This window comes from Phodopus roborovskii, unplaced genomic scaffold, assembly GCF_943737965.1.
Source record: "Phodopus roborovskii unplaced genomic scaffold, PHOROB, whole genome shotgun sequence".
Classification (NCBI taxonomy): domain Eukaryota; kingdom Metazoa; phylum Chordata; class Mammalia; order Rodentia; family Cricetidae; genus Phodopus; species Phodopus roborovskii.
In genome coordinates, this window is record NW_026125308.1 from 60,140 (window position 1) to 73,991 (window position 13,852).

The 13,852-nt window shown below is 42.3% G+C and overlaps 1 protein-coding gene across 1 annotated transcript in view; it reads right to left on the minus strand.

Moving 5' to 3' along the window:
- The window catches only part of LOC127213763 (gamma-2-syntrophin), a gene marked incomplete at its 3' end in the record, with an annotated part of 113,692 nt that overhangs the window by 46,760 nt on the left and 53,080 nt on the right, over nt 1-13,852 (minus strand). Inside the window, exons 9-10 of the mRNA XM_051174226.1 lie at nt 5,599-5,728; nt 3,457-3,495 (exon numbers count right to left, since the gene is read on the minus strand). Of these exons, the coding sequence (XP_051030183.1) occupies nt 3,457-3,495; nt 5,599-5,728 (169 nt within the window). The remainder of the gene's footprint in view (nt 1-3,456; nt 3,496-5,598; nt 5,729-13,852) is intronic.

A 13,852-nucleotide genomic window follows, 5' to 3' on the forward strand; every position in this document is an offset into this window, starting at 1 on the left:
CAACAAAACAGACTGAACAAGCCATAAGGAGCAAGACAGTAAGCAGCACCCCTCCTTGGCCTTTGCATTAATTCCTGCCTTGTTTGAGTTTTTATCCCATTTGAGCATTTGTTCTGACTTCCTTTGATAATAAAAAGTGATATGGAGGTATAATACAAATAATTTCCCCTCTCCAAGTTGCTTCTGGTCTTCTTGTTTCATCACAGCAATGACAATCCTAACTAAGACAGATGCCTCTGTTTCTTCAAGTATTTATTCAAGTATTATTTGTTATATACCAACAACCAATGATTAACTGTTTAAAGTGGAGGAAAGAAATGCTTTTCATTCTTGAAGGGCTCAATGCCAACTCCTAAGACACATGATAGAGTGCACAAGGTTTGAAGCAAATGTGTTCTGCCCTCTATAGGCAAATACACACAGGCACCAGGATGGTAGGGATAGTTTGAAAGCCTCCACATAGCATGGTGCACCATCAATATCCAATGTAAGAACACCTCTGGGCAAGTACAAAGGAAATTTTAAGTTCAGAAATAAGTAAATGAATAAATAAAATCCCAGAATAAAACTTTAGATTTAGATTGCCTGACATGGCTTTGTTTTGCTGTTCAGATGAAGAAACTGAGGCTGCCAGTTTGTTTGCTATTTCTGCCAGAAAAGGACATAGCTGGCCTTAGAACTGAGGGCCAGCAAGTTCTATGTCACGTGAGCAAAGTGTGATGTGTGGTACTATTCACCAAGTGAAGCTGGTGTCTCTGACATGATTCATGTAGTTCCTGTGGGCTCCTCAATGTGTCTGCAATGCCCAGAGTTATTTCAATGTAGCCCCTTGATATCCAGTGACAGGAAGATATGAATTCCACAGTAAAGAAGACATGCACTGGTCACAGACCCATGGTTTTCCCATGTAGGCCAGTTGTTAGTATCCACTTGCAAGGCCACCATTCTCTGAAGTAGGCCAGATTCATGACCTGGAGGCATCGCTTGCCAGTGATGCTGGAACCCACTAGCCTTTCCCCTTCCAGAAGACTTGATATTTTCACCTTCTTATCATGAATGATCTCTCCTGTGGTCACAGAGACATCAGCAGGTAGCAGAGCCCTGTGACCCTCTCCCCCCCCCCCACCAGATCAGCCAAAGGATCTGACTCTCCAAGCACAGAGACGCTTCAGTGTTCTGAGCAGCTAATATAATTTAATTTCAAAAAGAGTAAATCATTCATGGAAATAAACAATACAAATTCAGTTGGACATCCCACCAGCAACAAACAAAGTGAGAAAATGTTTATGTGTGAATCAAGTGGAAGTGTCCTAGTGGAAAAATTAGTGAGAAATTTCTTCTCAAACTGTGAAGTTTAGTGGGAATATAATATTTTAATATGAGAAAATGTATGCTATTCTAGTTTATAGACATATTACTCATAAAATGGCTAACCACTCATTAAGCCATGTAAAACACAGATAGCTGATAATTATTTATAAAATATTGAAAGTAATAACTCATATTTAGGAGAATTATATTTAGAAGTTGTTTCTTTTCCAGTATAAAAATCAGACTAACAGGTCCAATTGAAGAACAGACAGATTTTCTTCTCTTCTCAGTCAACATTTAATTGACAGAGAAATGTTCTCCTGGGTATCATTGTTTTGAATTTGGATTACTTTTTATTATTAATTTTTCCACTGAATTTACATCCTGACTACAGTTTATCCTCCCTCCTCTCCTCCCCCTGTCTCCTCTCTACCTCCCCTGACTCCACTCCTCCATTTCTGTTCAAAAAGGGCCAGGCCTCCCATGTGTGTCAAAAAAGCATGGCACATCAAGTTGAGGAAGGACTGAGCTCCTCCCTTGAATTAAGCCTGGGTGAGGCAGCCCAGTATGAGGAATAGGTTCCCAAAAGCCAGCTCAAGCATCAGGGACAGGCCCTGATCCTACTGCTAGAAGTCTCACAAACAGACCAAGCTATAAAACTGTCACACAGATGAGGAGAGTCTAGGTTGGTTCTATGCAGGCTCTGTAGCTGTTGGTCCAGAGTCTGTAAGCTCCTGTGAGCCCAGTCTGTGGGTTCTCTTGTCATGACCTTAACCCCCCCTGCCTCATATAATCCTTCCCTCCTCTCTCAGCCCAGTGATTGGCTGTGTTTGTATATGATCTCTGTATTTGTTTCTATTGGTTACTGGATGAAGGCTCTATGATGACAATTAGGGTTGTCATGAATCTGATTATAGGATGGCCAGTGAATGTGCATTCCAATGCTAACCACTGTTAAAGGGCATTCATATTCACCAATTTAAACAAGAGGAATCTATTATAGTATCAGTTTTCTTAATTTTAAGCTATAACATTTGCTTCTGAAAACCTATAAAAGATGTAGTTCAAAACCAATGAACTATAAATAAGTTTCCCCTCACATACTCAGTCTCATATGTGACTAACAAGTATTCTACAAAAGGGAGAGACAAGAGTACTCACTAAGAGCTGATGGAGTGCTGATGCCAAAGAGAGGCCTGCCTTCCCAGGGGAGCCTTGCCCTAGGTACTACATGATGTACAAACACTGCCCAGAGTGGAGTGACAGAATCCCATCCATTGACATTAACACCTGTCGGGTCAGCACCTTCTGAGAACCACAGCAGCTTACTGGTAAGGATCTCATAAGCTGAATTCCACCTGTGCTGAGGACTGTATAAGAATGGTTTGGTTGTGGTCAGATCCACAGCCAAATCATCCTAATCTATCTTTACCTCCCTTAACAGTTATTCATGGCTCCCTCCATGTATGACCTACCATCCTTGTGACGTCAGGGTAGAGCCTTTCAGAATTAACAGACTCCTTGCTGCCTTGAGCTCCAAAGCTGAGAATACTACCAGAGAACCTGTGAAACCTATTCTAGAGATTTCTCCACTTTGCTACAAACAACATCCACAATGTTCATATCACTGTATTTGAAAACTGCCTTTATCTATGAATGGCCTTGTTCTGTTGCCATACAAAATTCAAGAAAGTGTTACCACACTGGAAGACAGTATTTGGGGGTGATGGGGGGAACCTCCATGTTTGTTTCTGCCTACAATTGCTGAAATTTGATTCCAGAACAAACTCTCATACTCCCTTTGAGATGAGAACTATGCTATTGAGTCAACAACATCATATCACAAAATGATCCCAAGTCACACAGGCCTTTCTCTATCCTAAATCCCCTCTGGGTTCACACAGATCTCTCTAAATGCTGCTCAGATAATATTTTCTACCAGATGCAACCCACAGACAACAGTTATCTCATTAAACATGGGCAGTCAGAACAGTCCCCTTGAATAAAGAATATAAAGTTCACATTTAGGGCAGGGTATACCAAATTCCGTGTGATTCTCACTAGCATTTCCTTATCTAAATTTCACTGGGAAGCATGCACTGGGTGTGGGGTTGTTATCCTATTGAGCTGAAGGCATATACCTACCTGGTCACAGGGAGAGCAGCATTTATTTGCCATTTTCATCTGTAGAGGGAAGATGGAGAGGGGTCAGTGTGCTACACACATTAATGCCTTCATTTTTCAGCCTCTCTAAATGGCAGCTGAAATTAAGCAGCCCAGGAAACTTCCTTGGAAGATTTTTATTATTATTTTTTTTATTTTGTCTTTATGCTGTATCTTGCAACCATAGCAAACACACACTAATCACAAAAATTCTCAAAGCAGGAAAACAATGAAACAAAATGAAGTACACAGGCACACTAATGTCATTGTTCCTAAATACCAGCCATCGAAGTGAGGGCAGCTGTGGGGTGACAGATGCTTAAACATGTAGAAAGAAAATAAGGGAGATGGCCTCTACACTGTATCACATTATCTAACCACAGTGACCAGTGGCCACAGTGGATAGTCGATTCTTTACTTATTTCCCCAAACCCTGTAGATGTCACTTTCAATGATTTCAACAGTGAAGAAATGGAAGTCCAAGACTGTGAGCCCACATGTCTGCCCTGCCGTGCTCCCAGGATTCACCTGCAATAGTCACCCAGTCAGGAGAACCCTGTATTCACTCCTGTTTTTTCAGGTGCCAATCCAGCCCCACCTGCCTCTTTGCTTTGTGGTTTTCTTTGCTTACTTATCTATTTAGTTAATTAATTAAAAAAATCTATCCATCTAGACCCCGGGATTCAAAGCATGGAACATTAAAACCAAGAATGTAGGAAAGTGCTTCTTTATACAATAGCAGAGAGATGGCTCCTCATGTCTTCAGAGTAGAAATCTCATATATCACTGCATCCCTAAACATCTCAGATTATCCAGCCAACTTCTGTCTAGCAATGGGCAGGACAACACAGGGGATGAGGAATGAGAGGAGAGCAGGCACTAGCAACAGGCACTAGACTGTGAGGTACAGGGTATCACATGTTGCACCAGGCTGAGGAATGGAGTGCAAACACACAGCATGGGGATTGGGAGGGAGTGTGATGGGAGATGTCCTTCTGTATATATGTTTCTCTTATTGGTTGATGAATAAAACACTGATTGGCTGACTGGCCAGGCAGGAAGTATAAGAAGGGCTAGGAGATGAGGAGAATTCTGGGAAACATAGGCAGATGGAGTCACCATGGAGGCTGCCAAAGGAGTAACAGGTCCGGACCCTTCTCCAGTAAAATAAGATAAGGAAATATTAGATTAGTAGTTATGTGTTAATAATTAAGACAGAGCCAGCCAATAAGAAGTCCTAGCCACCAACCAACAGCTTAATAATTAATATAGCATCACTATATGTTTATTTGGGGCTCAAGGATGGCGGGCTTGTAAGAAAGTACCTCCACAACAGGAGTGAAGATGGGAGCTGGGCCAAGCCTTTGGTTATGGGCCTATCCTGCCATAGCTGCATAGCTATAGCTTGTTGTACTTCATGAGAGACTTAACAAGGAGTTGATGCTCTCCTTTCCCTAACAACTTCTATTTATTTATTTATTTTACAAATCTTACTGACTTTGAACATTAAACGTATCACCCAAGGGTATAGAATACTTTTTTTTCTGACCCAGACACCTTCAGTGTTTTTGGTTAGGTATGTCCTTTTACAGTTTTAAAAAACAAATGTTCACTAGAATGATGACATTCTCTGGAAAAAATAAATGATCATGATTGGGGTGTGTGGGGGGCAAAAAGAGAGAGAGGGGAGGAGAGAAAGAGAGAGAGAGGGCAGACAGTTTGTGCTCATGTCTATGTGTGTATATATTTGGGGAGCCCATAGAAAAACTAGGTTGTCCAGGGTGTATGCATTTATACCAGTTAGTAGTTTATACAAATAAAAATGCCCACATTGTTTTTTTTTTTTTAACACAGTTTGACTCTTTCTCTCTTTCTCTCTCTCTCCTGTTTATGTGTATGGCAAGACAGAGAATAGGAGGGATAGAGACACAGACAGGGAAGGAACTAACCTGAAAGTTTCCAAGTGTCCATATCTAGACATTTAATAATTTTAGTTTTAGTTATTTGAGTTAGGTATCTGATCTGTTGACCCAACCTTTCAGTGCATTAATTATACTTGGAAATTTCTCATCACTGCTGCTAAGGCAAACATAAGTGGGAGTAAGTCCTTTGCCATATGCTCACATGTTGAAGCGTCAGGTCACCGATGTTGGCTGAGATTGCACGCAACCAGTCAGCACAGTCCTGGGCAGTGGAGAACTGAAGGACTCCTGTGCTGGTTCCATCCAGGGCCAGCACTTCAAATGCACTGGACCTACAGTAGAAGAGAAGATACCAGGGAGGCTGTCAGCTGGGAGAGAATGACACTGCTCTGTTCCATTCAGCATGGGACAGGTGCTTCTAGCCCCTGCTGCTCCATGCTCAGCTGTGACACACCTAAGAAAGAGTAGTCAGTCTTAATCTAGTCAACAGCCATAATATGTTAGCTTTACCAAAATGAAAATCCAAACGGAATTCCCTCATTAGGAACCATTTCTAACTCAATAGACCAAGGAAAGTGAGGCAGATGAGGGGGAGGGGACTTTGCTATGGTTGCAATCTCAGAATTGACATCTTAGCTGTAATTATTTTGAAGCCCATTTGTCTCATAGAACCCAACATGACAACAAACAACACACTCAGTGCTGATGGGGGGCTGGAACTTCCAAATGTGTGCACTTTAGGATGGACAGCAGAGCTCGGGAGAAGCCCCATGTCCTTGCTTTGGTGTAAACAGGGGGAATGACTGACATAAGGCTGACTCAACCCCAGTAACTCTCCTTGCTGGGAAGTCCTTTAAAACCCACACTGCACATATATCTATCTTCAGTCTATTCTAAACCTTGTTGTAACAACCTCTCAGCTATGAGTTCTGCTACGCAGGTTGAGAACTTAGGGGAGAAGGGCTACTGAGACTTTCCTGGGTATGAGCAGCTCTCAAAACAGCTTCCCACGAATGAGTAATCTTTAAAAAGAAAAAGATAATCTCCCAACTGTCCCCACCTTAATTAGCACTTCTGGAACAAGAATGAAGCATTTAATTATTTCCAGCAGATTTTTCAGCCTGGTGGAACATGAAGGACAATGAGAGTACTTCTGAAAGCTTCTGCAGGGGATGACCCTAAGGGAAGGTGAGTTTAGAGTAAAGGCGCAGGCAGCAGCAGGATGGCTTAAGGAATGGACCAGCATTTTCACCACTGCCTTCAAAATGCTGTGTCTTTCCACTGTGTCTTCTTGGTAGAGGCATTTGTCTCTAACTCCTTCATTTCAAGGTTCCTTGTTCCCTGTGCAGCTGCCTTACACCTGCATGTTCTATGACAAATTATTGCTTTTGCTGTGTGGCACTGAATAGCATTAAATATATATCCTCGTGTTTATTTTGGACATTGCAAGGACATGGACTTTATTCTAACTGCAAGAGGAAGTCGACAGGAGGCTTTGAGTAAAGAAATAGCATGGTCGGAAATGGATGATAAATTTTCAAAAAACAAACAAACAAACAAACAAAACAAAAAAACCCTCAAAACAAAACTTGTATTGGAAAGAGTCCAAAGGGACAGTGGAAAAATATGAGAGAAGATTGGTAATTGCTGGAGTAAGCGGGCAAGGAGGGTGCTCAGGGAAGCCAGCCTGTGGAGGTAGCTGAAGAGGGGAAATTAGTCAAGAGATTGGACTCAGATCATGGTGATGAGGGATGTCCTTCTATATAGGTTTCTCTTATTGGTTGATGAGGAAAACACTGATTGGCTAGTAGTCAGGTGGGAAATATAGGTGGGGTTACTAGATGAGGAAAATTCTAAGGGAGAAAGGCAGAGAGGAACAGTCAGGGAGACGCCATGTAGCTTCGGGAAGATAGGATGTCAGGCATTCTCCAGTAAGATAAGGCCATGTAGAAATATATAGATTAGTAGTTATGGGCTGATAAGTAAGAGAGGGCTTGCCAGTAAGAAACCTAAACCTTTGGCCAAACAGTTTATAATTCAAATAAGCTCCTGAGTGTTTATTTGGGGCTAAACGGCTGTGGGACAGAAACTCTGTCTACATCATGGGACAAGGAGGAATCAACAGTAAATGCAAGGTTTGGCTGAATGCACAGAAGTATAGCTGAAATGTTCAGCAGCTGTGCTGGAGTAACTGGACTCAGCATGTGAGGAAGGCCAGAACAGAGACACAGCTTGGGCCATCTGTTTGCTTGTCATGCTTCCCAAGTAGAGCTTGGAGTGGGTGGTGGAACAGTCAAGTGTGGGCACTAGGGACATGTCTAGAAATAGAAAATGTGAGCTGTCCACCATGCAGGGTCAGATTGTGAGAAGGAAGAGCTCACCAAGGAGCAACTTGGACAGTGAAGCAGCTGGAGAGAGGAACAACTAGCAGAGAGAACAACAAGACTGACTGGCAAAGTGGGAGATGCTAACCTGGCATGTGTCCCTGAAAGCCAGCACCCAAAGAAAAGTTTCTGCAACAGAAATAAGTGTTGCTATACTGACATTCTCTGTACACCAGATGTGAGGACTCCAACACTCCCACGGCCCCCAGATATAGACAAGTAGTGCAAACCGACAGATGTGTAAATCACAACACAAGAACACAAGAAACATGAAGAAGCAAGGCATCCAGGCTCTTCCAAAAGACACAACTACTAAACACATAGATACTAAAGTAAGCAAAATGTCAGACCAATATTATAAAGCTTTTTTGTAAAAGTGATTGACAGCCTGAAAGTAGATACAGAGACTGTGATAAATTCAATCTAGAACATAAAGCAGGCATCAGAAGGAAATGGACCTGGGTGCTACCTCTAGTCATCCTTCAGATAAATAGGAAAGTAAGCAGACTCCAGGGCTCTAGTCCTCATTTGTCAGTGGGGAGGGTACCATCCACCAAGGGTGATGGTAGAAGACCTAGAGGATGGAGTAATGTCTAGTCCCCTGTCCAGATCTGAGTGAAATCTCAGCAAACAGTGGTAGTGGAACAAATAGTACTTAGACAGGATTTGATAATATTTTATGAAAGTACTACCTAAAATATATTTATACTTCAGAGGAAAACTCCTGACTAAAGGTATGGAAGATGAATAGAAATCTGTTATATTATAATTGAGCTCTTAACTGAGATAGAGACCCCTGCCTGTTTCTGCCTTCATACAGAACCCCTTCTGCATCTAGGTATCCTGAGACCCAAAGCCTTGTGCTTACTCCAGCAAAGCTTTAGATCCCTAAGCTGTCCCTCTTCAAGGATAGGGCTGTTTCCAAAGGAGTTACCACACCCATCTGTATGATCATCAGGCCTCATGTAAAGCTAATTGCCATTCACTCTCACTAAGCCATGCAGAGCCCACATAAGGCTGAAAGAACAGTTGAATTTGAAGCAGCAATTCCTTTCTGAAGGCTCCAGTTAGGGAGCCTGTTGCATTCTCTGGGTGCTGACCGTCCAATCTCACGCAACATGCATATCTGTGTTAGTGACCACATAAAAAATTTTTTTAAAAGCTTATGCCTTTCTCAAATGAACACCTGTTAGAAAATACCAAAGCCAGTTGCATACAATGTATTAACCCTACAACAGAGTTCACTTCATTCTCATTTGCATCATAATTTCTAAACTTGTTATTTTATAACTTGTTCCACTAGAAATCTCCTTTTGATTGCAAGAATAAATGCTAAATGATGTCCCAAGTGTTTTCTGAGAAAATGTCTTCAACAAACATATTGGCTTATTAAAGGCTCTTGTGTACCAGGGAACTGCACCATCCAGATGCTCATGGAGCTGGGACAAGCTATGATTCATCCACACCGTGCACATTGCTCAACATAGAAACAAACTCTCTGGTCACTGTGTCTTTCCGTTTCATGAGGATACTGGCGGGAAATTGAAAGCACCTTCTTAGCCACGTGGTGTTTAAATTCTGTACCAGGGAGGCTCAGGCAATGTTTTCTGGCTAATATTCCACTTATTTTTTGTAGAAGTGAGAAAATGAGTAAATATTTTCACTGGGTGCAGTGGGCAAAGGCTGAGGAATCAGTTCAAGGCCAGTCTCAGCTAAGATATATAAGACCCTGTCTCAAAAAAGAGAGAAGAGAGGGAGAAGGAGGAAGGAAGGGAAGAGGAGTGGGGAAGGGCTGGAGAGAATCATTAGATAGGTGAAAAGGAAAGAATATACAATTTTATTTCTATCTTTAAAAAAGATTTAAAAAATTATTTTATTTTGTGTACATGTGTTCATGTACATGTGTGGGTGGGTACCCTTGAGGGCTAGAAGGGGCCTCTGGATCACCTGTAGCTGAAATTACATGGGTGATGTGTGTTTTCAAACAAGTCAACAATGTACAAAGAATCTTTATGCTTTTTCTAAGGATACATTAATTCTCCTTGCATTTCTCTTTAAGTCTTTGAAGAGATTTAGTAACATGGAAGGAAAAACTGAAGATACTTACACATCTTATAAACAATGGCATTGAAAATAAACAATAAAGAGAGCCAGCTGGCAGCTACCCTTCCACTGTAATAAACACAGTGCATCAGCTTTCAAACATTGCAATGGTGCTACCTTCACCCTCTGAAGAAGGTTCTGCTATTGAGATCTAGAAACTGAGTGTATACATGTCAACTACTTACCTACATTTACTTATAAGGCCAGGCTGGCAAAGGCAGGGAATGATGTCACCATTAGAAGAAAGAAGGGACTTCTGACCCCAGCCTTCTTCTTAGCTCCTGATAGTGAAGATGTTTGATCTGGAGAAACTGTAAGATCCCTGTGCACTGAAACCATGGCAACTGCTGTTTCCAGGAGCACATGGTTCATTATTCCCCAAGCTCACAATTCATTTGAACCTGTTTTCTGCTTTTGGTTCAGTAATAACTACATTGGCTATGACTGCCAGTGGCTGTCATTTTACTCTTTCCTTATGGGGCAAGACCACAGCTGCAGGTGGTAGATGCAAGGGAGTCACACTGCTTCCTAGGAAAACTGGCAAGAGCTTTGAATAGGACCTTATCTACGTAAAGAAAAGGAAAAAACAAACACACACACACAAAAAAAAACAAAACAAAACAAAACAAAAGCAACTCTATATCATAAAACTGCTCGGCTGGAAGAACCCTTTACCTTCTTAGGATCACATCTAGCTGAGCAAGCAGCACAATGCATTTGCAAACTACAGCTTGAGGAGTCTCCTCTCAGCTCCACACATGGAAGATAATTCATTCTAGAGAAGGAATCTGGGCAGAGGAGTATCCTTGGGAGAGACTTGGTCTTCATGGGTGACAGGCCAAGGGTCGATCAACATCACTGTCCTTTTAAAGATTCCACTAGGAGTCCCATTACTATTTCGTTAAGTGTAAGATCAAGGTGAGAAGTGACATACCTGATCTGGGACTCTACACTCCATGGTAAAAGGCAGATTGCTGATGCTGGCAGGTGCCTGGCTTGTGTAGCTTTGGGTTCCAACTATATTTAATGAGCCAGATTAAGCCCCAAGGTCACTTCATAACCTGGGAGAATCAGTTACTCCCCATCCTCTTTCCCAACCAGGTCTCTCTGGACCTGGTATTAATTTTCCTGGGTAAGGGCCAGTGACTGTATCCCTTACTTTACTACTGTGAAAATCCTTGTCTCTGTGGTTCCTTAATTTTATTGTAACAATGAGGATTCTGGTAAACTGAGGACAGACAATCAAGATAAAATGACTTTGCCTATAGCAATGAGTCAGTAGCAGCCAAGTCAGATGCCTCTGTCACTGATGGAGATGAAAGATTTGTGAGCACAGCGGGCAGCCTGGAGCAAGCTCTAGGGAGAAAGGCATGCACATTGTTATGCCTCTTTCATCTATTATGATTCAATTCTTCCATCTTTAAAACCTCTTCCTATTTATTTTCATTTCAGATCTTGAGAGCCTATTAAATCTCTACACACAAAGGAGAGGAGAATCAACTTAGTGTTTAAATGGGAGGACTTGTGAAGAGTTTATCTTGCTCGGCTAAGAAGCGATCTCCGTGTCTGAAAGTGGAGGCTTCAGGATCCATCAGCACACAGGGTACTAATCCCTCACAGTCAAGATGAATAATCCTCAGAGATAGAAATGAAAGATTCTACATGGAGAAACTGACATTTGATGCAGGGGGAGAAACAGACAAGAGTGTTTGAAGGAGTCAGACACAGAGGGAGTAAGTGGAAAGGTTATGTGTGAATCAATCTGGAAGAAAGACGGCTGGTTGTGGCAGCAGGAGAGATGAGTGTGGGGATGGCCGAGGGAACAGTTGCAGCAGTATTTTGCTTCTGGACCTGCATAGACTCAGATCAGGGCAATTATGTGCAAGTAGTCACTAGCCAAGGCAGTAGTGACCTGAGTCTATCAGAGGTCTCTGTGACTTCCACAGAACACTGGTTCATTTAAGTGCACACTGAGTAGCTTGTACCACAGCAGGTGTCAGGAACCCATTCAGCAACACATTATCTCTTTCTGTCAGTCTTCTGTCTATAAAACGTGTATTTAAAGACAGTGTACTGAGAAAACAACAGCAGTCCTATCTCCTGCTTGCTGCTGGCAGGGCTGTGGGTTTCCCATGCAGAGAGGGGCCCTTCCTGGACAGTCTGGAACAAGGTATGAGAGAGCAGAAGAATAAGGCAGCTGTCCCACTGCCAAGGCATCCGACACAGCTACCTGGTACCAACAGATGATGACCACAGGGCCCCATGCAGATTTGACCTCTGTCACCCACGACAATCTTTAATATCACAGCAAGCCTCTCTTCCTACTGAGATGTGTGTTCAGGACTCTTTCCTGCATACTGTGTGAAGCTGGTACCCGAGGCTCATAGGCATTGAGAACACTATGCTGTGGGAAACCTTGACTGCCTGACACACTCTATAGAGAAACTTTTCTATTTTTGAAATGCTTTTGTAACTAAAGCATTTATCAGGGAAATTGTGACTTATACTATCTATCACTTTGCAAAATGTGCTTATCTGCAACATGCCTAAGCATTCTGTTTTTGACTCCACAAAGCCCATCTGGTCCTCACTGGTTCTTCTGTAAAGGGAGCACTTAAAAACAAATGGGATTTTCCCTCAATTACGAAACAAATCTTCATTGTTATTTTCAGAACCTGGACAGATGGGGACAATAGGACCCAAACTTGTGGTCTTCACTTCCTCCCATTCTCTTTCCTCCTTTCCTTCCCACCTCCCTTTCCTGATGTGCAGAAAGAACAAGGTCAATGACTCCTTATCCTTTTCAAGGCCAGTATAAAACAAGAGGTGTGGAAATGGGTCTTCTCTTTGGGAGAATAGGGATATGTCTCTTGGGAAGTTCCTGCACTGTTTAGTTTCATGTATTGAGATTCTCGAGAGTAACAGAACCAATAAAGGGTATCTATCTATCTATCTATCTATCTATCTATCTATCTATCTATCTATCTATAGGGAATCGATAGATATCTATTCATGGGGATTTATTAAATTAGGTTACAAAGTTTGGGCTGGGTAGCCCAACAATAGCTGCACCCTGGAAAGCCTAGGTACATAAATATGTATGTCTTAGTTATTGATGTAGTCCAGAGGATTCTAGAGAGCCACAGTGGAAGGCTGAAAATGGGTTCCAATGTCAGTGAAGGATGGCAGTGACAGGACAGAATAGATATACTCACTAGCAGAGTAGCAGCTTTCCTCTTGGACTTTGTTTCTGGGTTGCCACTGGAAGGTCCCACCCATTCTGAGGTGACTTCCTTTCTTGATTAATCCTTCTATAATACCATTACAGACCTCTTCAGAGGCATGTCTCTTTATAGTCATATAGATTATAGATCCAGTCAGCTTAACAATTGTCAGCAAGTCACTTTCATCTGCACAAGTCATCACACAGCTCCTCTGCACCCACAGTTAGTCTTTATGTTGCTTCCACAGAACCACCTCAGGAAGCAGTGAAATGTTTATTTTGCCTCTCATTCCTTTGTTCAGCAAGAACAACACATAGGTGGGAACACCTGCAAGCAGCCCTATCACAGTCCCCAGAGGGCAGCTGGGGCAAACCCAGGTTCCAGTCCTGCATGCCCCTTTGACACCTTGACTTGTCTTACAGCATCGGCCTCTGGGCTTTACAACCCCTCAATTCTACATATTCTTTACTATCAGAAAATTGTTGGTTGGTATACATATTATTCTTGGTTTTCAGCCTTGATGATGGACCAGCTACGCCAATGTTTTGATCTTTGCTTAGCATGAACCCAGACAGTGACCATCTAAGCCAGGCTGGCTCCTAACTGAGGGGCTTTAAGAGGCAGTGACTGTCATGTGTCAGCTGCTATGCTTTACTGATTTGTCCCACAGTGGGAAATCAGTGTTATAGACCTAAGTGAAATGTTAGCTTGCCTCCATGAATAGCTTGCTTTCTTTATAGACATG